The following is a 25,806-nucleotide window of genomic DNA, read 5'->3' on the forward strand; positions in this document are numbered from 1 at the left end:
TCCCAGTGCAGGAGAGGAACTTCTTCCAGAGGTGTCTGTGCCTGGGGATCTCAGATGGAGTTTTCCAAAACAACCTTAAGCAGGGACAGTTCAAGATGTGAGCTGAGGGATAGGCACCACATCCCTTCTGAGCTCCCAAACCCCAAATGAGGTTCATCAGCACAGGTTCCTCTCCAACACTGAAGGCTGATCTGTGTACATATTGGAGTGCCTCCCTCAGAGGGAGAACTCTCATGCCAGCTTTGCTTTAAAGCTGTTTTGAGAGCACACCAGCCTCAGGCCAACAAGTCCATGTTTGTGCTTTAGTGACAACTCCTGTCCTTGAACTACTGCAGTTCACAGTTGCTGAACTGAAGGTTTTGCAAGATGCCAGGAGAGACCTTTGGAGGCACCTGCACCCATCCTGGATTTCAGCCTCTGTGCTGGCACAGTGGAGAATGAAGATCACATCTAGTAAGTTTTAAGAAATGGTTAAAAGTACAGGGCCCAGTGGGGAAGGGAAGCACTTCTCTCCTAGATGGGGAGGATCTCAGGGCATCACCTCAGCTCTGTCCCTCCTTATTACACCTCTTTGGACAATGGGAGATGTTTGGGGTGGTGACATTTGGGGTGTTTGTCATTCTTCAGAGCGCTGGACGGGACAGGCAGGGTGCACAGTTGCTATGGTTGCTGATGAACTTCAGGAACGATCACAGCTCTCTGCCTCTGTCAAAACAAACACAAGGTGAGGTGAGAAGGTGTAAATGCAACATGGCTATCCCCCCTGGCTCAGGCAAACACCTTGCAGGCATCAGTGAACAGGTTCCTCCTGAACTGTGCATGGCTTTGGGCTGGGATATGGCTGAAGAGCTTCAGGGACTCTCTCTGCACTCTCTCTGCACTCTCTCCCTTAGCTGGGAGATTTTATTTACTAATTAGAGAAAGTTTCTGACAGATTTTTTTGTCTGCACTTAAAGTCATTATTTTAACTTCTCTGATAATTTTTTTTAAAGAAAGAGTAGGAGGATGAGATCTGAGGATCTATTCAGTCTGTCTGGAAGCTGTGAAATGCAGATGAACCTTCTCTCTTTCCAAATTTCACAATAGCAGGAGTGCTGTGCTAACCTAAGCACACTCTTCTCTTTTGGATGCCTGTAAATAAAAATTAGCAATAATAATAGGTAGTTTTTATAACACCAGTCTTCTGTGATAGCTTTCAGGACTTTAAGAAAGAAAAATATGAGGTGGAATTAATCTTCATCTCCTGTTCTCAGAAGGCAAAGCCTGTGTTTCAAAGGTGTTTCAATACAGTCAGCAGGGATGTATGCTCTGATAGCTTTGGGCTGCTCTGTGGCAAGCAGCCATGCAAGTGGTCCAATTAGAGATTAGGGGAGTACCAAATCCCACACCAAGCAATGTCTGCCTGACTCACATCTGCAGGATTTAAAGGGAAGGAGGGCTCTGGGAGGTCTTGGACTTAACTGGCTTGATCTGATCCTCAAGGAGGACTAATTGCCAGGAGGGAAAGATGGAAACATTCTTCCTATTGTGTCTAAGAACAGAAGATCCTCAGGGGAGCAATTTTGCCTCTTTTTGTTCTCAGCACTGGCTTATCTGGATCATGCCTATCAATGTTCTGAAGCTCAGCAGCCTTGATAGTATGAACTTCCAATAAACTGAAGCCTTCAGCAGAGATGTCAATTTAAAATTTTAAGAGATGCAATCTGAAGATTTTGCTTGATTGCTATTGATAGTCAAGCAATTTACCTTGCATGTGTCTCCTGGAGTAGATGCCACCTGCCAACCTGATGTGTCAGAGCAGCTGCCCCACATGACAGACAGTGGTGCAGAAGGGATTGTGGTCAAAGTAACTGCTAATGCAAGTACAAAAATCCTTAAAAATCTGCAGAGTTGATCCAGCCAACAATCTGATTGAAACCATTGGAGAGGATGGCTTGGATTAAGGTGCAAGTTCTGCTGGTGAATCAGTGGCAGTGTCTTGATCTTGTAGGCTGGTTGCTTTCCTTTCCCACAACAAATCACTCATGGGAAGCCATTCTCATGAGACTCTATAGCTGGTGCATTACATTTCTTATAGAGGATGGCTGAGTGTTTGGCCAGGGAGAGAGGTGAGGACAAAAGAGCCCATCCAAAAATGGCACATTTGTGGAACATTACATCTGCACTGTGCATCTCCAATGGAGCAGCCTCTCCTCTGGCAAGTAGGCAAGGAGGGTCTAATCTATCTGAGTTTTTATAGGCCTGCTCACCCTGTACAAAGTAAGTGATTCCTGCAGGGCAGTTAACTGGACTGTGAGTCCTTATGAGCTAAGCTTGGGCAGTCATAGCTTTAGGCAACTGCAGACTCAGCACGGGTGAGTGTGCAAAATGAGCCTGTTGTAGTGGATCTCACAAAAACACTGGTGAAAAGAGGAGCTGCTGCCTAAGCACAGGCATAATTTATGGGTTTCTAGGATATCTGTAATATCGATAAAAAGCTGTCATAAATGGTACAGGGTTTGTGCCCTGTGGGAGGGACTACCCCAGGGTAGGCTACCCCAGGGTCCCTGTGGTGGCACCAGGTGTCTGTGTTTAGATAACTGACTCCCTTCCATCTGCTGCTGGGTGTGCAGGCACTGGGATTGCTTTGCACTCTTTGTGTGGTGTCACTCAGAGATGATGAGGTGCTGTGGCAATGCTGAGTGCAGCTTCTAGTGATGCACACAGAGATCAGTGCAGGAGTTGAAATACTCATGACTGCCTATATAAAAGCTGTCAGTTTTATTTCCACTGGTAGAGCTGAGCTGAGGTGTATATTGGGGTCAAAACTAAAAGCACTCCTGGAATATCTTCCAAAGTAGGACTAAATCATTCAGCATCCTGTGTCCTGACACAGTTATGACTGATTTCAGAAAAAGCTGGGTACTCTGAAATTGGGATATTTTTATTCTTTTTGGACTTTTGGGGCAGGAATCTCCCATTGAGATCACAGGGCATGGCATCTGGACACTTCTTCATCATCATTCTCTTTCTAAGAACATGTCAATGATCTCTGATACATTCCCGCCTCACCTGTGGTGGTTGCCATAATTCCCCATCCTGCTGCTGAACCCCGCTCTGTGAACTGCAAAGGCACTTCCTAGTGCATTCAGTATTTCTCCTCAGCAGCAGATGTACTCCTAGCTCTGGGAGCATTGGTACCCAGCACCTCAAACTGAGAGACTCTGTGTAGGTTGTGCTTTGCTGGTTCTTGTTCTGAGGTCCTCTGAGCATTCCATCAGCCTTTCCCTGCTGCACCCACACCCCAGCTGTTCATGCAGGATAAAAGCTGAAGGGGGATGCATGAAATGCAGGATAAAAGCTGAAGGGGGATGCATGAAGCACTGCACAGGTGGCAGGGCTGCCAGGACAAAAGGTTGCCTGCAGCAGTGTGATCTTGTTCTATGCTGTAGAACAACTCCCACACCAAAGGGAGTTTACAGCTGGATGAAAGAGTCCAGGGGCAAGAATTTGGCTTGTCATTAATACTGAGTTAAACTGAGGTATTCTGCTGCTTCTTTTCTCTCTGTCAGGCAAAACTCCCATATGGTCTGCAAGGAGGCTTGAATGAGCAAGAAATACAGAGCATACATGGGTAAAGATGAGAATCTACTTCTTGTCCAAAGGGTGGCATGGTGAATTACCAGAGCAGTCACATATGCAGTTTTTGAGGAAATAGTAGCAGAAATAAGGAATCAGGTATAGATTATTTGCCTTGCTAAAAACAATAAAGACAAAGATACTCACACCCTGGAGCTGGCTCTCTGCTTACACCTCTACTCTGGGGTCTGTAAACCCCCGCTTGCCTTCATTAACCAGAGTGGGCCTCTCAGTTCTTGTGTGCCACACCAACACCTAGAGGGAAGCACAAAGAGTTCAGGGCATTCTGAATAGCATGGAAACTATGAAAGCACTTCACCCATTGGGTGGGATCCTCAGAAAAGTGAGGCTCAGAGCTGTTTGAAGAATGTGATTGAAAGCGGTTGATCCTGGGAGATATTTTATGGGCACATGAAAAAGTGACAAGGAGGAGTGATCATTCTAGAGCAAAATTACAGACTCAACCCTCTGCCACTCCTCCTGGACTTTGGAGAAGCAATCTGGGCACAAATTGTACATCTGAGCTTCTTTATTAATGAAGCATACTTAGCACTGCTCCTTAGCTCTCTCTGAGCTTCACGTCTGTGAAGAGTTTGGCAGGCTTTGTTCATCTGTCTGTCCCAGCATCATTTGGCACTGACATGTACCAGCACAGGGCAGGCACAATGGAAGGTGAAAGAGTGTGGCAGGAGGCTGTAAAAGCAGCCAGGACCCAGTGAGGAGACTGTATCTTTGAGATTTCTTGTACTCACCTTTGTGCAGTTAGCTGCTTTGGGCTCCAGCCCGTCCATAGTCACTAAATCCTTCAGCAGACTTGTTTCCTGGTACCCTCCTTTAACTCCCTCCAGCTTGAAACTGGCGTGAGGCTTCTCCAAAATCAACTTGATGCTGATAGCAAATCCGGCCATGTCAATAGCAAAGGGACGATTAGGGTCGAAGACAGTTTTCCAGCCCACCACCTTCCCTGCTGGGCTCACTTTTGGGGATTCATATCGCAGCCCCCCAACGAAAGCCACTGGCCAGACTGAGACCCGCCTTGTGTAGCGCATCTGTGTGCCAGAAAGAGACAGTGCTATGAGAATGCAACCCTGCCATGTCTGTCCCAACCTGTTAGTGCACCATCCTCTGCTTTCATTGGCACCTGTCCTCCCCCACGGACTTCCCACGCAATCACATCGCTCTCGGCAGCCAAGCTCTAGTTCACCTTGCTGCTGCTTGAGGAGCTACAGCTTCCACAGCCACAAGGCAAATTCTTAGCACGTTATTCTCTGAACAACAACTCACTGCTGTTCTGTGCCCACATCCAGTCCCGCAGAAGAATGAAAACCTCTGCTTTTCTCATCCCATTTGAACTTTTACCTTTTTGTTATGGTAGAATTGTATCATTTTTGTAAATGCCAAATACTACTGTTACCAGGCCTCTAGCTCTGTCTTACCAACTCCACTCACTCCAGCTTCACACTTATGCAGGTAATCTCCCTGACTGATTCATCTTTGTCCTCATCTATTCCAATTTCTCCCCGCACCTCCTGCCTTGTTTTTCCATCCACGGCTACTGCCTAGAAGTGTGGGGGTTTATTGAAATTGTCAGAAAGGACCTGGAAGTAAGTAAAAAGGATGAGCTTAACAGAGACCTAACAACTCTGAAAACTGGAAATGTGTTGTGATGCATAATTCTGCTCTTCAAGTGGCCTAGTACAGTTTGGCTTAAATCGGTGACCAGAGAGTTTACTGGATTTTTGCAAGTTCACAATAGGCTTGGCATCTCACAAAAGCCAGGTCTCCAGCAGAAGTCTGGGCAAGCTCCAGTGATCCCAGAGGCACAGCTCTCTTGTGGTGGCTGGAACTTGGAGAACTGAAGGGCAGCCAAGGAGGAAAGGTGGATAGAAAGTCAAACAACTCTTCTATCATCCCCTAACCAACACACCCCTACAACAGCGCAGATTTACAACTTGCCAGAAGTTGTCTTTGGTGCTTATTTAAATTAGGTCAGCTCTCCCTGAGGAGAGGTATAAACTCTGAGGTACACATCCTGTGGTCTCTGGCAAGAGGAACTCTAGCTGGTGCAATGATGAGTGAGTGGCTGTTCACATCCACAGCCTATAGCATGGCAAATATGTTCCTTACCCTTTCAGCTTGCATCTGCCCTATACCCAGCTGCCACTGCATGGCAGAGTGGCGAGGTCTTTGCAAGTGCAACTGGGCTTAAGAGGCTCTGCAGCTCTATCCTGCTTTTCTGTCCCATGTAATTTGATGTCTCTTACCTCCTCAAAGAGCTCCAGGCTATAGGTGTTATCATCATCAGCAAAATAGACTACGCCTTCCGGGGGTGCGGTGTTGCTGAAGCTGTCCCTCAGCCAGTGCAGCCCCAGGTTCCTCTGCAGTGTCCCCCTCGGGGTGTGGGATGGGATCCAGGACAGACCCAGCTTCAGGCTCTTAGGTGTCTCCACGTTGAGGTGGGTGAAGTTGAGCCCAGCCTTCTCCAGCAGGTTGGACACAAGGTTGGTCCTCCGTGGAGAGTCCTCCACCACCACCCAGTGCAGGTTCTGTACGTGGAGGAAGGTGTTGGCCAGTCGGGTCAGCTCAGCTTTCTGCACGGGCCGGGTGTAGGTCGGCGTGATAACAAAGATGGTTGGCAGGGTGTCTGACCATGGGGGAGGCCTGGAGTACACATAATTCTGGATGATTTTAGGCGTTGCTCCTATGCTTTGCTGCTGCCGAGTGCATGATGGGAAGACTTCTTCTCTCAGTGCAGATGTACCATTAAGGAGAGCTTTAGAGGTCACGTTCTCATCTGTCTCTTCTGGGACAAAACAAAGGAAGAAAGAGGAAAAAACCCCAAAAACACGTCAGAGGACTAATAACCAACAGGCTGCCTCATGTTCAGGGCACACATCTATCTGGAGTTAGTGCTGCATCCTCTCTACAAAGCCAGCCTAAGGTGCATGTTTAACACTCTTAAGAACAGTTTATGTTTCCGCTGTCAGCAAACCCAGAGGGGGCCTTCAGGCAAGTCTGTCTTTGTTTAACCCTTCCCGTGAGAGAGCATCCCTGCTGAGGGTTTGCAACAGAAGTCATCACAGCCACCAGCACACTGACAGCAGATCTTTTGCACTTACTTCTCAGGAGGCTGAGGTAGTGGGTGGTTGGGTACTGGTGCCACAAGGTTAGGAGAAGAGCCCATGGCAAGGCAATCAGGAGCGTGGTAAGAAGGTTACGTCTCCTCAGCATGCTGCAGGGAGCTTCCAATGCCCAGGCATCTCTCTACCTTTCAGAAAAGAAAAAAGAGTAAGGCCTCCAAAATATAAGTTGCCAAAAATGCAGGGAGGTATGACAAATGTTTGGCCCTGATCCAGCAAAGTGTTTTCTAAGTTTACAAGGAGCTCTATTAACACTTGAGGTCCAAACCATTATCCAACTTGGCCAACTCTGGTACCAATAGAAGTTTTTAGCTATTTCTGTTGCTCTAAAGAACCTCCCACTATCCTATGATTAAACCACTGTCCTTGAGTTAGGGTTGTTCATGTTGCTGATTCTGAAGTCGGAGAGGACTTCTACTTGCCTCCTCTTTGAGACTTGTGCTCATTCCTGAACTTTGTTGTGGCCATTTAATTTGCTTCTTTCATACAACTTTTTAGAGCTGCGTGCAAGATTTGTGTGCCTGAATATGCAACTGGACAAAACAAATGTCAGGCATCCTCTAGATATCCAGCATCTCTTAACACTTCTGCAGTGTTAATTTGTCCTCCTTAGGCAGATGCATTGAGGCAATTGGGCATGCATGCTATCATCTACCAAGCATTCCATGAAATCCCTGCCTTGGTTATTCCACAGTGCTGGTGATGCCTGCTGAATGTTTAATTATCCCATATCCCTTTCTACTTCTGGTTTGCAGTGTTTGGCCATTGCAGCATTTTGTTGAAATCACAGACTTTGGAGTACCCACCAGGCCCTACCAGGTTCTCCTGCACTCCTAGGCTGATGGCATTTTGAGGGAAGAGTGTGATGGCATCATGCTGATACAAAAGATTGAAAGGAGATTCAAATTGATTTGCTCTCAATTCCAGCTCTGCCAGGGATTTTTAAGTGTGCCGAAGGTCAGTCAGCTAAAACCAAGGTCCTTAAAGGGACACAGGCACATTTTGCTCAAAAGCAACTCTTTGCCCAGGATTTGGGTCCAGCAGCTCCTCATCTGTCCAGAGAGGAACGATTGTCTTGCTTCAGCCTTAGAGAGTTGTGGCAGAAGAAATATGACAACTGGTCTAAAAGTGACAGCAGCCACAGGGCACTGAAAGATATTAGGAGATGCTAATCTAAATTCATCCTCTGGGACCTCTTAGAATCTGTCTTTAATTGTTTCTCTGACATTTTACCTTGGTGTCCTGAAAAAACCAAGGAATATGCAATTGCAGGGCTCGTCAGTGCCCTACCACCAATAACTGTCAATCCTGTTTCAGCCACATCTGACAGAAGACTAGCATGTCTCAGCAACTCCTCTGGTGGGCAAGTGGATGTTCATAAGCCCTATTAAGGAAATTACTGCAACACAAGCTCATTCCTTGCTAGCACCAATGGTACCAATGATGGAGCAGTCCCTTTGGGAAACATTTTCCCACTGACTGCTCCCCAAGCCAACCATTAATGGTATTAATGTCTAATGTTTCTTACCTCCTCACTCAGGAAACACCATGGTGCCCCATTTCACTACTTTCAAGCTACAAAAAGCTGATGAAGAAGTGGACCAAGGAAGCTGCGTGGCCAGGGGCACACTGGAGTGTTTTGGTGATGTGAGCAGGAGCCTTGTGCAGCAAACATGCTGGCTCTGCTTAACTGCATTGCTTTTTGATCACTGGCTCTGGGGCAGGTACAAGAGTGTCCCTCAAGCTTTAGTGCCAAAGGCAGAGGTATTTGGTAAGCTGCAGATCCAGGCCAGACACAGGGCAGGATGAGGTTACCCACACCAGGTACTGCTTTCCCCACAGGAAATCTTTTCTCTTACCAGCGTAGCAGCACAGAGTAAAGCCTCCCATCACTCGTGGCTGCGAGAACAGACAGAGCCACAAAAGAAATCCAAGGATTGCTATTAACAACTGCAGATACCTAGGCCCACCCAAGCCCTTGCTCAGGGTCATCACAGCTCCTTGCTTCCTTTGGTATGCTTGCAATTACAAATGTCCCTGCACCAGAGTCAGGCAGCCACTGCTTTTTCCCTTTTATTAAAGGCCTTAATTATACAGACACAGTTTCTATGCAGCAGACCTGCTACTGCTGCAAACTCAGGTTGCTTCTGGAGGGAAAGAGAGGAGGAGGCAGCTGTGGCAGCCATGTTACCAATAGAGCACAGAGGAGAGTGGATCAGAGTTGGAAGAATTTTTAATGAATTCCTTTTCTAGTTCTTCCTCCTCCTCCCTCTTCCAGCCAGCCCTGTTCATGCTCCCCAAACACAGCAAACAAGTGGAGATGCTGCCTGTGTGTGCAACTCCCCTGGTGCTCCGTGCTCATTTATTTCTGCATGCACCTTCTCTCTATTGCTTTTCCAAAGCAAGCAAGGCTGAACAAGTTAAACCCTGCATAAAGCCCCAGGTAACTTGTGAACCTCACAGAGGAGCTGACTTCAACCCCTTAAAAAAAAAAAATCTCTATTGGAATACTTCATTTTCTCTTTAAAATGTTACCTTGTCTCCCCCACTGTCTCCCCCTGAATCCATCATGTGTACTCTTCTCTGTTGCTTTATATCTTTCACCTGCCTTTTCTCAGTCCTTCAGAGTCTCTTTTCTTCCCTGTTTCCAGGACTACAGAAATCCCCAGGCTTACTAATAATTTTAGCCTTTGTCTTCTGTCCTTACCCACACAAAGGCCCTTTGCATTCTCTTAATGTCCACCCCTCATGGAACATTTCCCACAAAGTGGTCCATTAAAGCATCAGTCCATCCTTTTGAAAACACAGCATCAAAATCCAGTCACATATCGATGCCTCTGGGTAGCCTGCTGATGGCCCCAGTGGGGCTTACTGCACATATTTTTACCTACTTTTTATAATTAAAACCAAAGTCTCCTAAGTGGCTTGGATTAATTGCATGCCTGCTGGCAAACATTGCAGTGTGTATTCTTGGCACAACCAGCTACCTTCCTTCTGCCTTTAACCCCTCTCAGAGTAGATCCTGTTAAATGAGATTCAACATCAGAAGAAAATTTCGTGATCATCTAAACCCATCCCCTGCGTTCATCTGGTAATTCCTGGGTTTAAGCTGTAGAGGGCAGGGACCACCTCTTAATGTGCTTGTACAGTCCAGCACTGATCCCAACGGGAGCCTTTGGATGTGATTGCAATACAAATATTATTGATTGTACTCTCTTGCTGGCTCTTCTCCTCTCTTGCTATTTCTTCCCTCCTGCCTATTCCCCGTTCTCTTTCCTTTTCTTTTTTTCCCTAGTGTCTCCTGAAGCCCTTGTTTGTGTTACACACCCTTAACAACATTAGCTGAATGTTTGATGGATGCCTTCAATATGCTGCCTGTAGCCTTCTTGAGCTGTTTTCCAATTACACATCCCTCTTCTTAATTTCATCCATCAATCTTCTGTTCTCCATTAAAAAATAAACAAACACACAGAGCACAAAGCTGAGTATGATAGGGACAAAATGTTTCTCATACTACTTTGGCTTCACGCTGCTTTGTCAGACTTCTCAGCTCCTGGGATGCAACACCATTCAGTCTCCATTTAAGCTCCTGTTCTGAGACAGGGAGCATTATTCTGAAAGGATTCAGGAGAAGACAATGAGAGAAGCACAGAGGGAAGAGCTGGGTTCCCTGGAATGATGCTGAAGAGGAATGAGATCTGGCTGAGGCGCAGACCATCACATGTGACCAATCCTTCATCTGTTATTGACTAATTACCAGCAGGGTACAATTTGTTACAGGCAGGACAACCCAGATATTGAGAGAGTGATAAGGATTCCAGGCTGCAAAATGACCCGGGGAGTGACATTCTCCCTGAGCTGCAGAGTATTTGAAAGGACATGCTGGGTGAATGGGAGAAAGGTAAAAGTTAGGGAGAGACGCAGCTGACTGGGGATTATAAGGCTGACACCTTCCAGTGCCTCTGATTTTCCTACAGTCCTGTTGAAAGGTGCTCAATTTACATCCTTTTTGATAACTCAGAAATGGTTAGGATCAGATGGGCTTTGGTAGCTCTCTGAGGTCCTGGTTCTGCCCTCTGCCTTCCTGATCCAGAATGAGAACCACCCTTTTCAAAAAGTTTGCTCTGCAGCAGAGGCGATTTTCCAGCCTCTGGTTCAGGTCTGAGCCAGGCTTACAAGACTCTGAATACTGGACCAACCCGAGCCCCAGGACTGTATGGCTCTAGTCAGAGACACGAACTCTAAAGATCCTTATCTTCCCAGAGGGACAAATTTCACAGTTCAAGCTGTCCCTCGGGAACATCCTGCCAGCCAGTGTAACGATTTTCTAGGCGAGCGCCCAAAGCAAACTACTCTCAGGTAAAGGAGCCAAAAGTTTCAAGAACCGCTCCCTAATCTTGGTTTGAGCCCTGTTTGCAAGCCTACTGTTCTGTGTGTACCCTGGGAGGAGACAGGTGGAGAGGGGAGGAGACAGGGCTGTGAGGAGCTGGGCTGGAGCAGACCTGCAGGTAGCTGCAGATGACTCCTAATTTCACACACCAAAGCTGTCAGCAGGGTTTTTGGTTTGTTTTCCTGCGTTTTGCTGCCTCTCTCCACCAGCCCCTAGCCACCTTGAGAAAGTCCATGCAGATTTCATGAGTTCCCTAACTCCCGGTGTGGGAGTTGTGATGCTGAAGGCAGAGCAGGGAGCTTTCAATTATTGATGAGAGCGACCTCTCTTTAAACAAGGAATGCATAATTCATGGCAGCGCCGGTATTTGTGGTGAGCAGCACCGGCTCAGTCCCTGCCTTGCTGAAATGCACAGGAAGCTGCTGTCCCCTCTCCCTCCATTCCCTTGGGCCCATCGGAGCCTTCAGTCGAAACTACAATAGTGCTAAAAATTGAGACAGGCCGAGATGCTGCAGGCTTCCCCTCACCAGGCAGCTGCCTCCCTGTTTGAGATGTGCACGGTAAAGTGGGAGGATGGATTCAAGGAACCACAGAAGTGGGTGGAATGGGTTATTGCTCTGGGATAAGCACAGGTAATTACTGTGCAAACACAGCCAAAACAGGGCATTTCTCAGTAGTGAGACTCCTCCAACCCTCGGACGGGTCTTCAGGAATGGCATCCTTGTCGGACAGAAAGAATAGGCTAGATCTAAAGAACAGTGCCTGAGGGTTCACATCCAGCTGTATTTCTTGAGGGGGTGGGAAAGAGAAGGGGAAAGGCAGTTTGTTTTTCTGCTCAGAAAGTAGCAGTTTCTCCCCTAAACTCTGCTGGACCTGGGTGGCTGAAAAACAAAGGGGGGCAAAAAAAAAGAAGTGTTTTTTCTTTTTTCGCTTCTCATTCAGGAAGCGAAATGTTAATCATACAATCATGGAATGTTTTGGATTGGAAGGGACCTTAAAGATCATCTAGTTCCAACCCCTCTGCTGGGCAGTGACACCTTCCACGAGACCAGGTTTCTCAAAGCCCCATCCAACCTGGCCTTGAACACTTCCAGGGATGGGCTATCCACAACAACTCTGGGCGACCTGGGCCAGCGCCTCTCCACCCTCAAAATGAAGAACACCTTCCTAATACTTCACCTAAGCCTACCCTCTTTCAGTTTGAACCCATTCTCCCTTATCCTTTCCCTACATGCCTTTGTAAAGAGTCCCTCTCCAGCTGTATTGTAGCCCCTTTTAGGTATTTGAAGGTGCTCTGAGGTCTCCCAAGAGCCTTCTCTTCTCCAGGCTGAACAGCCCCAACTCTTTCAGCCTGTCTTCATAGGGGAGGTGGATAAAACAGGGAAAAGAAAGGCTCTGATCCCACAACTGGGATCTTGACCTCCCAGTAGCCCAGGCAATAGTGGGAGACTGCAGTTCTGTCCCAAGGTGTAAGAGGGCTCTTCTGCTGGGGGTTTTAATCATCCCTCTGCTGCAGACCTGGCAAAGGGCTGCAGGCAAGTGACACCTGCAATCTGAATGAGGTGAGCACTCCCCTACTGCTCATGGGGAGAGACGGCAAAGGAAAATTAACTGAGTCCCCATGAGAGACAAAACCCAGGGAACTACAAATAATAAAACAATACAGGGAAGGATGGCCAGGTTCTTCCCCACAGCAGGAAGAGCAGAACTACCAGCAGCTGTGTAGTTTCAAGGCTCAGCCCCATCAACACTCTGTCCCTTGGTGCGCAGGCTCCTGTGGGGACAACTTCCCCAGGAAGTGAGTCACACCCAATGAAACAGCTGCCCCTTCCCAAGCTCCTGCACCTCCTCCTCAGAAGCAAAGAAAGGCTTCATCCTCTCCTGCCAGCTCTGATCCCTTCACCATATGGAAGCACAGTTACTTCAGCCCAGAAACCAGGCTTGTCCCTCAGGAATGCACCATGCACAACGCCCATCCCTCCACTGCCTACATGAAGCCAAGCTGAGCATTCCTCAAAGCTTGGTCTGTAAATAGCTTGACACTGCACCTTTCTGAAGAGCATCCTTGTCCTAGACATGTGGCTTGTGTGTGGGAGCATGGACTGAAGGAGGGCGGTGCTTTATACAGGGATTTCTTCCAAGCCAAAAAGAAAAACCGAACCCACAAACAACAGAAAACAAAAAAGAAATTTGACGGAGCTAATTAAATCTGCTGGCTAGGTCCCACAGGAGCCAACACTTTAGAGACAGCACGTGGCTCAGCCTGCTATCCCCAGATAGATCAAGGGTATCCAGGCCCTATCTGGGCTATCAGCAGGAATGGAGATAACCCAGTTTGAATACAGACTAGACCTTGAACTTGTTTGCAAAGCCCGTCCTTGCAGGGAGCCTTCCGAAGCCTGAAAAAGGAGGTCTAAGCCAGGCTATTTTTAATCAGCCCAGACCCAAATGTCCTTCACGATTGATCCATACAACCTGTCACCCCATTCTGCCCCCTGAGCATAGGCCAGGGTGGGCTGTGACTCAGAGGGACACAGCCCTCTGCCCCAGCACAATTTCCCTGCACTGCAGAGACGTAATCCAGGGGTGCCAGAAATACCCAGAGAAAGATTAGCAGCTCAAGCCCAAAGAGAAGCAGGGGGTACCAGATATCTCCTGAGAAAGCTTGCTCTCTCCTGAAAGACCTCTAAGCTTGGAGTTATCCTGTCTTGAAAGGGAACTCAGGGGCTTATTCAGACGTCAGCTCCTCTTCCCTGCTGCTGAGCTCTGGCAGAACTGAGGTCCTTTATAGATGCTGATGACTATTACAGAATAATAATTCCAAACGTATCAGCATGAATCAGCCCAATATCTGCATTAGCCAAAAAAAAAAAAAAAGAAGCTTTTTTTTTCCAAGGAGGCAAAATAATTCTAAGGAAGCAAAAACAATAGTGGATTGTTCCAAAGTTTCTGTATATCTCATTCAGAGCTTTCCCTACTGAGTTAACAGCTGATGCCTGTTCAGCAGGAGTGGGAGCTGTCATTTAACAGCTTTTTTACAAAAGCAGAAAGGAAAAACCCATAGTACTGCCTTCCAGAACATTTTCAAAGATGGAGAGGAATTACTTTTTCAGAGAAAAAGGCATTAGGCATTATTTGATGATAACTACATTTCACAGGTGCTTGTTATGGGGGGGAAAAAAATCACATTGATCACGAGCTCCTTGTAAAGATATGGGGCCCAAAGGCCAATGCTGTTCCTCTGATAGCAGCCAGGATACAGAGACAGGCTTTGATCTCAGCTGTGTGTCAATATGGCATCAAATGCAGACCTCCAGAGGAACAAGCTATCACTAATGCATGCTCTTGATTGATTTAGACAGCTTGTTTTCCTCCTGCTTTCAAAGGCAATGTTGAAATGCTCTTCCCTGCTGGACTTCCCCATTACTCCTAGGGAGGGCAAAAGAAAGCAAAGGAGAAACTTCTCTGGCTGAAATCACAGTGCAAATGAGTGGGGCAGCAGTTACATCATTTAAAACACCAGTGTAGCTAAATATGTCTACTCTCTTCCCAAAATCTGTGAAAATACTGGCATTTTAATGGTTACATGTGCGTGCTGGCCCCCTGAAGAATCAGAGCCCTGATCTGTTATTGTATGGAGAGAACTGTGGGCAGAGAATGAATGCAGTGTAAAGGCAGGAATCCCCCTGAGTTTTTATTTGGGAATGCTGGCTGAATTATGTGATCAATAAAAGCACCGTGCAAGCAGCAACTTTGTGTGGAATGTTCTTGTGGGTGGCTGCTCCATATAGATTAAGACAGAGAGGGCACTGGACAGCACTGATGCCACATCATGCAGGTGTTAGTTGTGTGGGATCACAGAGAGGAGAAACACCACTCTGGTGTCTTTGATAGACATTTTTGCAGTTGCAGCTCTCTGAGCTGTGTGAAATACGCTCACTTTGTAACTGGCTGAGATGGTCCAAAATGCTAATTCTGATTTCTTCCTCCAAATAAATCATCAGCGCTCATTATATTTGCCACTTGCTGTGCAGCATCCAAGTGTCATGTGGACACTTTTAGAAACAAACTCAGAATGGATAAATTGGCACCGAGAGAATTGTCTTTTGCAATTGATATACGTTATGGTCTGCTGCTTGATTTGTACCTTAAATGCCACAGCTGATCTGTATAGCTTGGGCTTCATTAAGAGAAGCACTAGAATGAAAATTAGAGTCAGCACACAGTGTTTATTTTTCTGCCTTCTGCTTGTGAAATAAAAAGAGAAGAAGAGAGCAAAAGAAAGAAGGGACAGGAAGCTGATGGTCAGTGTCCTGCTAGGACTGTCCTGCTGTCCCTCCCTGTCCTAACAGGGAAGCTGTTGACTCTGGACTACAGGCAGGCCACATTCAAATAATGCACCAAGGTGGTTGAGATCAAACACATATGCAATTCCCACCATCTGGGAATGCCAGGGGACCAGTATCTAACTTGGGCACTGGCAGCAGCTGCCAGCATATATCCCTGCATCATGAGCAGAGTAAGTTTTATTTTGTAGAAAAAGTTAGCAGTGGGTGCATTTGGGTGAACAGATGGAGCTGAGGAGTAGCAAAAGTCACATGCCCCTTTCTAACAACAATCCAAGCCTACCAGAAAAAAAGGATGTGGGTTTTGGTTTCTGTTTTTCCGTGTCTTGCACAGTTAAAATGGAAGAGTCTGTTGGGAAGGCAAGGAAGGCAGTGAGGGAATTGAGGGCAGACGAGCTCACAGCATGAGAAACAAATCGCTCTCTCTCTTAGAGTGCATGGAGCTTGCCATAGGGCTTGCTTATATAGGGATTGCTCTCTGCCATGCTCCTTAATTGCACATGAAAGCAGCCTGGTCTGAAAGTGTCTTTGCACGTAGTGTTTATAAAGCTTCCCTTGGGAGGGAGGTCAGCCTGTGCACTATTGTGCTCGTGGGCCTCTCTGTGAAATCGTGTGCTTCAGGCTGCCCTAGGCCTGGATGCAAAAGGGGTTTGATATTCCCCCAGGCTGGATCTGTTTCCTGAGATTGGAGTATCATTGCACAAATCGAACCACGATAACCCTGGGAGATGTGTCCTCCCAGCTCTTACACCTCTGCCATCTGCAGGGTGTGCTGGGCAGTGCTGTCCTGCCCACCTCACTTCCACATTCATGGGCTGCCAGGTGGCCTTGGACAGAACAACTGATGAATAGATACTTCTGGCTGGAGAGGGAAGATGAACTAGACATTTTTTGAACCCTTCTCTGCAGTTTGAGAGCCCTTGGAGCTCCCAAGGCAGACCAAGCTGGCCTGGAAGATCAGGGCAGACAAAGAGAGGTTTCTTGTTAAAAGTAGAAACGCGCTGCTGCTGCTGTAAATCTGAGAGGTGGATATGAATCTCTCCTGATTCTGATCGTGAATCTGGCTCTCTCCTTGTGCTCAGGGAAGGAAAATTCTCTCTGGTTATGAGGATGTTTGTGGAGATCAACAGGCCAAATTAGGTATTTCTAGCTTCCCACATGCACACGTGAACTACCTCCATCCGTTACCAGCTCCACAGAAAATACCCCTGAAGGGCCAGCAACAGCTTCTAGGTAGAGGAAACATCCAAAAACTGCTTGGGAAGGAAGAAGAGACTGGATTTTTGCTTCTGCTGCTGTAACTAATTTCTAGGCCATTTGTGTTTGTTCTGGTGCTCAGGTTAGGACCCATGTTTGGGTTAGGAAAGAATTACTTGGTATCAGATTTCAGCAGTCTGGTAAGTGCAGTGCAGAAGGGAGTACACAAGAGCAGAAATCTTGCCTAGTGACTATTTTGCACCAGTGTTTAACAGTTCCAGGACTTGGTTTGACTTCAATAGAGTTACAATCCAAGTGTGGCTTGGCTTGGCATGGCTTGATGGACTGTGAATAAAACTTGCTGAGATGGCAGCTTATCTACCACTGCACAGGAGCTGGTGGTGACAAAAGAGCCACAAGCATCCTCTGCAGCACCTCCAGAAGAGGCTGCTAGGTGGGAAGAAGTGTACAGAGTTTGTCTAGCAGACCGACATGACCAGGAGCACAAGTGGGAGACTGGTCATGGTACAGGAACAGACTTGGATTTATTCTCAAGAGGGTGACAAGAGAGGCTCTTAGAGGTGGTAAGAGCAAATTTAAATTATCCTTTCCCAAAGAATCCTTTGGGGTAAACTATATTCACCCCTAAAAGTCCATACAGAGGTCAGCAGCGATGATCTTAGCAAAATGCTTATTGGTGTCCTGTGACTTTGTGATGGTCCTGTTCCCTTGTAATGGAGCTGCTGATGCATATTGAGTAATAAGAGATTTATTGTGTTTTCCTTAATGCTCCAAGAGCCCTATTCTAACACAGAAGTTAGAAACCTCACTTTGGCTGTAAAAAACCCTCCTGTTATAATTGGATGACATGCTGCTGAGCACTGTAGGTTTGAGGAAAATAGGAAACAGTATGAGAGTTGCTAAGCAGAATGGGAGATACACTGGGATTACTGGAGGAGTTATGGAGAAGCCTGTGGGCAGCTAGAGTTCAAGAGGTGCTGGTATCCCATGCTGGAGAGCAGACATACGAGTTAAGGCAAAGCAGGGGACTTGACTGGAGAGAACACCTGAAATAACTAATTGTTCACAAAACAGAAAATGTAAGAGGTTGGTGGGAGTAGGATGGAGGAGGTGGTTCCAAGGGCAGAAAGAAAACAAAAATAGGCTGGGGGAATAATGTTGGCCAGGCTGAGATCTGCCACTTAATAACACTTGACAAAATGCAAATAATTTCTCCTTCCTAAAGATCTGCCAGGGGATGCCTCAGCTATCTGGGGTCAATGATTAACACTCCTACCTCCTTTTCTATTGCTCCATGGAGATGAGGAGCTGGCACACATGTCTGAGGGAGGAAAAAGCTTGCTGTGGACTGTGGAGCAGCAGGATTTGCCAACTTGCCTCTGACTGCCCAGCCCAGCCCTGAGCTACAGCTCAGCCGGGCTCGTGTTTGACTTCAGCACACGCTGCTTGTGGGCTTTGTAGAGGTGCACGGGGATAATCAGGATTTGGTTTCTGTTTGCTTGCTAATTTCAGCCCCTGCTGTGAGATTTGGATGTTTCTGAGGATTCTGTATTAGCTTTAATGATTAAAAAATTATTTCAATGCTTAGTGAAAAAGATGCATGATCTATCATAGAAGCCGCTTAGCAACAGGACTCATTAAGACACGTATTAGTACAGAAAGATATCCTTGCCCCAGCGCCCTCTTGGAATGACTATCCACTCATCTAAACAAGATAAAGGCCTTTGCTGGCCTCCTGTGAGGCCAGAGGATAAAGCAGTCAAGTGTGAAACAAGATTTCTTGGTTCTTTTTCTGGCTTCAACTATGCGTCAGTATGTGGATCTGGGCAAATCATTTCACCTGCTTCAGTGCCTCAGTTCCCCCACAGGTGAGATAAGCACAACAATGTATAACCACTCTGGGGAAATGACTTTCAAGTGCCTAAGCTCATTAGAGAAAAAACAACCAGCACAGTGAATAAAACTGCCTCAGCCCCTTGCTGGTAGTTTGTACTAACCACACGGTTCACTTTGTCCTCCTGAAGCCCCACATACAGTTAGCTAATTACAGGGGAGAAAAAAGATCTTCTCCTAGCTCCTTACCACCTGGTGGTAGCCAAGCACAGATGTTAAAACTTGTCATTTGGCTCAAAAGAATTCATTTTAGGCAAAGCATTTCTGGTTATCCTTCAAGGAAGGAAAGGGTCTGCCAGTGCTGGGGCAGGATCTAATTTTGCTCGAAGGAACACTGTTAAATACCATGTCTGAGAAGAGAACAGTAATACTTTGTGTTTTATTCCCAGAGTCATTCACTGAATCTCTCAGGCAGCAACATTCTTAGGAGGAAAAACAGAAGTGGGGTGGAGGAAGCAGGTGTAAGAGCAGACATTTCAGTCCACAGTGAAAAAACTGAGGCATTCCTGATTCTTTGGCTTACATGCAGGACACTGAACTTTCATATTTGGATGCACAAGCTGTGGTCACACCTTAGTGTGGGGTAAGGGTAAAGGAAACATAAATGACAGGAAGACAAGGGAAGAAAAATAGGTGTAGGTGAGAAACTAAGGTGTGACTGAAAGTGATTCCTGAGGAAGGGAAAGGGAACAGAAGAAATGAGGTTAATGGGAATGCAAAAGGAGGAGGAGGAGGAATGAACAAGGGTGAGGGAGCAGGAGACCAAGTGGGACAGCAAGCAGGAGGCACAGTCAAATCATCTGAGTGCTCTCTGAAGAGATTGCCTATTTTGTTTCTGCCCTTTTTTGTGTGTGATCTTGCCTTAAAATTGCAGGAATGTGGCGGCACAGCACTGGCGCTCTGATTTATTAATTCCATCCCGTCCCACAAGCCCATAAAACAAAAGCATCTGTGTTTGCTCAAGAGAAAACCATGAAGGGCCTCATTCACGTCAGAGGTGGAGAGAGAAGCTGGCAGATAGAGGAAAGTCATCGTCTCCTCCTTCCTTTTCACCTTTGTGTGGATCTGGGCTGGGGGAAGGGCCTCGGGAGAGAAGGATCCAGGGGATGAAGTATCAGCAGGGAGAAAGTTAAGATGACCCTGGCTTTTGTGCTGGAGAAAGTGGAGGGGAGACACAATGAACACAATGGCTGGACCATGAGGAAGGCAGCCCAGCATAGCAGAGAGGACAAGGTCCCTTGCTGCCAGCCAGGCTCACCCAGCACTGGTCTCTGAAGTGGCACTTTGTGCAGTGTCACCCCAATGAACGCCAGACCCATTGCTGCAGTCACAGGGCTTTCATGAAGCCTAGCACTGTTGCCTAACCCATAGCTATGGACAAACCATAAAAATAAATTAAACCTGCCAGTCATAGATGAAATACCCCTTTACAGCTGTTTTTAGCTTTCGGAATGAGGGAGGATCAGGGCAAGATGAATGTTAACTATCCTGCTTTAATAACTGGGGCATGAAGGGGGAGAGGAGCCAGCAACCTCTACTCCTGCCAGGCAAGGATCAACTGTGCTGTTTCTATCAAGAGGCACTGGGAGATTATTGTTGGGAGCAGAGGACCTTGCTAAAACCCTGCCCTTAAGGACAGTGTCTTTAGAAGCCAGGCTGCCCTGCAATGCCCCAGGGGAGCATCACCTCAGGGTCTGCAAGTTACTGCTGCCTGCCTGGCCTTTGGCTTTTCCTTCAAGTTCTCCCACACAAGGATTGCCGAGGAGCAATCCTGCTTTGCTTAGCAAATCACAGTTCCCATGTGCCCTGTACTCCCACACACAGACCCACCGTGAACTTACAGAACGAGACAACACTGCTGCTCTAAAATCTTTTATCCGGAGCTGAGATTGCCCGACTGCTAACCCTGTTCGGCTCCAAGTAATCCCAGCACTTTGCTTGGCTAGAGGTTGGCTGTCCTGGGAATAAATGTCCTTGCTCTCATTGACAAGAGGTAACATCCAAAGAAAACCATTTCCTTTTGCAATGCAGCATTATTCATAGGCCAGGACCACATAAAATTGCCAGGACGCTGGCAGTCTGCTAAAATCCACAATATGGGCAGGGGAAGTGGCAGCGTAAGCACCACTGGACCAGCTCAAATCTCAGCAGAAGTTAACCTGAACCTGCTCCAGCTGACAACACCCAAGCCTACAAGAGCTAAGTGTCAGCACACAGGCTGGAAAATACTTTTTTTTTGCTTCTGCCTGGAAATTAAAATATGCCCCAGTGATTTTCACTTAAACGCGTCTCTGTCCTTTTGTCCTTCATCTTACATTGATCAGTGTTGGGGGTTTTGGAAGGTATAAAAAATCCTATGCTAGAGGATGTGAGAGGTTCAACCCTGAAGATTTAAATATCTTTCAAGTCGACTGCCCTGTCCAGTGATGAACAAGCCACTATCCATCACAATTCCTACTCTTCCTGAATCCTACACTCAGCACCAGCAGCATCTTGTAGCAGAGTTCCTTATGTCACAATGCACAGCATGGGAAAATACTTACTTTTATCACCAAATTGCTACCTTTCATGTCTTCCTGAATGCAGTCCAGTTCCTCTACTGAGAAAAACCCTGAAGAGAAGCATTAGGGAAGCATTCATTCTCCCTCTTCTGTGTTGTTGATTGCTTTGTTTTTCACCCCAATATCCCTCCTCATGTGTCTTCCAGAGCTAACTAACCCCATCTTAAGGAATCTCTCTATGTGTGCCAGGCATTAGTGGGATTACCTGATCAGAGTAGGGATGAACAGCAAACAAAATCTGAAGGTCCCTTTGCTGGAGCTGTGGATCCCATTGCTGTGCCTCAGACCTGGGAAACTGTGTCTCATGAGGAAACTTAGATGACGTTTTATAAATCCCAGGAATTTGCAGAGTGCAATGTTTTCATCTCAGGCAGAAAGATGTCAGACAGCCCCCCACACTGTGTGGTGGAGGAGGCCAGCAAGGTAGCTGATTGAACATTTGGGAGCATTGGCAAAGTAGATAAATTTGGGTTTTAAGGAAAGGCCTTTGGGAGCACTAATGTCACATGACAGCAAGCTAGAAGAGACTTCAAACTCTTAATTATGAGCCTGCACAGCCTAAAACAGCATGAAAGATTAAAGGACCAAGTTTTCTTAAGTGTGCTGACCACCGATTGAGATGCAATTTGGAGACGTACCCCAGTCGGGGGATCTGACCAGTGTCCCTTTCAAAAACTGGGCTTAGGCAGTCATGTGTGCACCTGAGATGAGGGTGCTGACAGCCCCAGGTCTCATCCATGCCCTATATTCATTAGTCTTTTCTGGTGCTGGTAGGTTTGAAATCAGAGTCCTGTTAGGCTGAGCTGCTTCCCAGCAAGTGCTTCCCAGAGAGGCAGGGGCCTCTCGCCTGTGAGACAGATGATCTGGGGCTGTCTCAGCTCTGACGCGCTGAGCTGCCGTGTCTCCCTTGGAAAGAGGGGGTAGTCATCCTGACAAACAGCTCTGTATGTGGGCAGGCAGTGCTCTTAATCACACATGCAGAGTGCTTGGAGATCTTGGGATGGGAAGCGGTGCAGAAAAGCCTAATGCTTATTATTTGGTAGAAAGGCCAGGAGCAAAAAGGGCAGAGTGATTTTAGACTCCTCCAGGGCCCTGGAGGTGTGTGGGACCCAGATTCCAGTCTGGCTTATTACCTCCTTTTTAGGCTTCTTCTTTTATTAGGAACAATTAGATACAAGGAGGAAGGGGACAGATATCATCTTTCCTGTGTACATCCTGCAGAGAATAATTGCAGAGCTTTCTCAGAGCAATTTTGCATGCTCAGTAAAGGGCATCTTTGAAGCCTATCAAATATCTCATCCCTTGCAGGCATACATATGAAGGTTTGCAACACACATCTTTATTGCTCCCAAGTATTGTGAGCAGCAAAGACCATCAAAAGTGCTTAAGGCAAGGAATAAGAGGCCTTGGAAGTGGTTCCAGGAGGTGGATGGAGTTGTGGGGTGGCTTCTTACGTTTGGAACAGGAACTTTGCCTCCTGAGGCATTGGAGGAAACCAGGAGGTGACTGTGCACCAGCACCCTGGGAGAGAGGGGCAGCCGAGGCTGGAGTTGTGAAGGCACTGAGAAACAGGGATGTGTAGAGCACTGTCACTGGCAGGTGACTGCCGTGGTGAAGAGGGTAGGAAAGCCATCCAGGGGTACAGCTGGAGACAATCCAATGCAGGCTCCTGCCAGCAAGCTGCCTGCTAGGGACAACTTTGGTCTCAGACACTAAGGACATCTCCTGGCCTGCTGCTGAAGCAGGGGAAAATTTCCTGCCAAAAAGCACCTTGACCAGTGCTATCATAGGCAAGAAGAAAGGATGCTGGGTACACAGGTAACACAGCCTTGAGCTGTCCAGTACAACCTTGGATGCTCTGCAGGGAAGATGTCATTGGAGAACACAGGCACTAGGCACCAAAATATTCCCAAACCATGGAAAGAATATGAATTTAAGGGCTGTACATTGTGGAAGTGTTTTCTCTCTTGCGTACATTTAGCTGCTGTATAGCTCTGTACAGCTCCCTAGGCAACAGTCTTCCCAGATGACACTGTAACAAAGCCCAAAGGTGCGGGAGCTTGCCTCATTAAAACCCTCGTGGAGGGAGCAAGTGTCCTCAGCCCAAGCGCTTTGTTTTCTATCCCGTGGCTGTTCCAGTGTCTTGCAAGCCAGGCTGAGGTCCTTTGTTGCAAAGGTGGCTGCATGTCAGCTGTGCTCTGTGTCAGCTCGTTGAATTGCTTTGGGATTGCAAGGTTGCCTAGATGATTTGGCTATTATTATCATTATTATTATTATTACTACTATTATTGTTACTGCACTCAAAATGTCAAAGAAGAGCGTTAATTTGATCTCACCAGATTCCTGAAACACCAGATACAATGAGTTAGCTGCCCATCTACCTCTGTACCTTAACTGCTCTGCAGAGCCTTAATTCAATGCAGACTGAAGTGCCCTGAAAGCAACACCAAAGTCACTCCTGGGATGGACAGGGGGAGGGAGGGCAGGAATCACAGTCATGGAGCTCCTGGCCTCACACTGGGCAGGCACAGCGTGCGCTCAGCTACTGGTGCTGTATCCCTGGTGTGCCTGCCCTCAGAGAGATTCCAGGAAACCATGGAGCAGGCACCAAGCAAAGGTGATGGAGCCCCCACATCCTGCTCCAGGGCATGGAGAAAAGGGGATTGGCAGCGTGCACGGCTGCAAACAGATGTGACATACGCTGTCACATACAGCTCTGCCAGTGGCTTCCTCCTCCCCTGTAACCCTCTCTAATTCCTGAGACAGAGGTTCCCATAATCTCCTACTGAGGAATCACATTTTAGAATATTGATGTCCTCCTTTCTGTGAGGGTCCTATCTTGCTGTCTCTGTGCACCTATCTCCCAGCTTGTGGAAGTGCTATATGGCCTCTGTTCCTAGTCTGTCTGAGGCTATTGAGGTCAATGCCTTGCACTTCTGCTGGCTGTCCAGAGGTACAAGGTGTGAACCTCCCCATCCATTTTTCCCTTTTGCACCTGATGAGATTTAAGCCCAAGCAGAAATGGGTGATCAGACTCATGTGTGAAGCTGCTGTACCTTGCTACACTCTCTACATATGTGCTTTGCACAAGGAAGCCTCCTCTGAGCCCAAAAAATGAGCTGAAAGCACCTGCAGTGGCTGCATCGCTCCCTCTCCCCCAGTCACTTGCTGAGCTGTGTGGACTTCAAGTTATCGGACGGGTATTTATAGCTTGTCATTATTGCTCTGCTGTGGTGCTGCTTGGAGCTGCCCTGCTGATTCCAACACCCCTTCTCTCCAGCTGCACAGAAACTGCCCCTTGGCAGCCTTCCCTAAGGAGTTACTGAGGAACTGGCTGCTTCTCTCCAGATTTGCAGCACCTTGAGGGGTTTCTCTCTGTCACGCATTAGCGGTGGAGCCTCTCCCTCTCCTCCCCTGGCCCGAGGCTGGATGGGTCAGTGGCTGGAGCGGGAGGCCGAAATAAAGTACTTTCCAACTCGCCTAGCAAGATTCACCCCAAGCTGCTCCAGAAAACCAGCAGCTGCATCCCTCGGCAGACACCCCTGTGCGAGGCAGGGGTAGAACCGGGCAGAACTCTTCCCCAAACCTCCCACTCTTGCCCTCTCCCAGTCCACGTCTGCAGAGCCCCTCACTGGGACGCCCACCTGGGGTCGGTTCCAGCGAGGCTACCTGTGCCTGCACACAATCCCCCTTGTCGCCCTTCTGCAGTTTGGCTTCTCCGCTATTTGTCACCAAGAGGCGCAATGAAACCTCTCCGGGAGCAGCGGCGTGCCCGGGTACCCTTGTTCGGAGATCCCGGCGGCGAGATTCCCGGCTGGACACACACCAGGAATGAAGGCATCTCCCCACAGCTGGAAAATTCCAGCCTGGGATTGGGATGTCCGGACCAAGGTGTGGGGGGTTGCAGGGACAGGGGCTCCCCATCAGGAGCGGAATCGGTCCTGGCGCTGAGCAGGGATGAAGTTCGGGGATTCAGCTGCCGGTCGCGGGGCAGAGCACCCCTCCAGCGCCAAGCGCCGCGGGACCGCAAGGTCACCGCTGTATCCCCGCCGCTGCTCCCACCCCCAAAGCCCCGGTGCCCGAGCGCGGGGTCTCCCGCTTACCTGGCGAGATGGGCCGGTCACGGCGGAGACGCCGGGGCTCCGGGCGCGGGGCGGCACCGCATCGGGGGCTGCCGGGGGAGCATCGCCCGCCGCCGGACGGAGGCGCGTCCTCCCTGCGCCCTGCGAGCGGCACCGGCACCGGCACCGGGACCGGCCCGTCGGCGCTGCCGGCGGATGGCGGCGCCCGCCTTCAGACGGCGCCGGCGATGCGGCTACGCGCGGCGCGGAGCCGATTTAAGGCCACCCCGTGCCGGGGGTGGGGGGAGCGCCGAGGGCCGCCCGCAGCGGCTCCTGCGCGCCGCGCATCCCGCGGGGCCACCTTAAGCGGGGAAGGGGCGAGCGCGGAGCCAGCGAGGGGGGAAGGAGCGGCGAAGCGGCGACCCGGGCCGGGAGCAGCGGGAAAGGCGAGCGGGGCCGGGAAAAGCGGGAAAGGCGAGCGGGGCCGGGCACGGCCGCAGCGCTGCCCCCGCCGCCCTCGAAGGGGGAGGGTTCCCTGTCCCGGCCGGCCGCTGCTCTTCCCGCCGAAGGCGAGGGGCG

The 25,806-nt window shown here is 48.4% G+C and overlaps 1 protein-coding gene across 5 annotated transcripts; it reads right to left on the bottom strand.

The window, feature by feature from the left end:
- Positions 1-25,357, bottom strand: LOC128932956 (galactosylgalactosylxylosylprotein 3-beta-glucuronosyltransferase 1-like). 5 transcript variants are annotated; one of them, XM_054269757.1, is made up of 6 exons: positions 25,270-25,357; positions 6,738-6,882; positions 5,883-6,421; positions 4,371-4,667; positions 3,766-3,873; positions 1-705 (listed from the first exon to the last, which is right to left on the bottom strand). In XM_054269757.1, exons 2-5 carry the CDS (start codon positions 6,847-6,849, stop codon positions 3,787-3,789), a joined length of 1,035 nt encoding a protein of 344 aa, XP_054125732.1. In that variant the 5' UTR covers positions 6,850-6,882; positions 25,270-25,357; the 3' UTR covers positions 1-705; positions 3,766-3,786. The 5 variants fall into 5 exon arrangements, with proteins under 5 accessions (XP_054125732.1, XP_054125730.1, XP_054125731.1 ...); XM_054269755.1 differs by having other exon boundaries at positions 6,738-6,886; positions 25,270-25,345; XM_054269756.1 differs by lacking the exon at positions 25,270-25,357 and adding an exon at positions 8,618-9,665 and having other exon boundaries at positions 5,883-6,418; positions 6,738-6,886.
- Positions 25,358-25,806: the final 449 nt, after the last annotated feature.

The sequence above is a fragment of the Melozone crissalis genome, unplaced genomic scaffold, assembly GCF_028551555.1.
Source record: "Melozone crissalis strain CALT ecotype California unplaced genomic scaffold, PUWL_Pcris_2 ptg000008l_1, whole genome shotgun sequence".
Classification (NCBI taxonomy): Eukaryota; Metazoa; Chordata; class Aves; order Passeriformes; family Passerellidae; genus Melozone; species Melozone crissalis.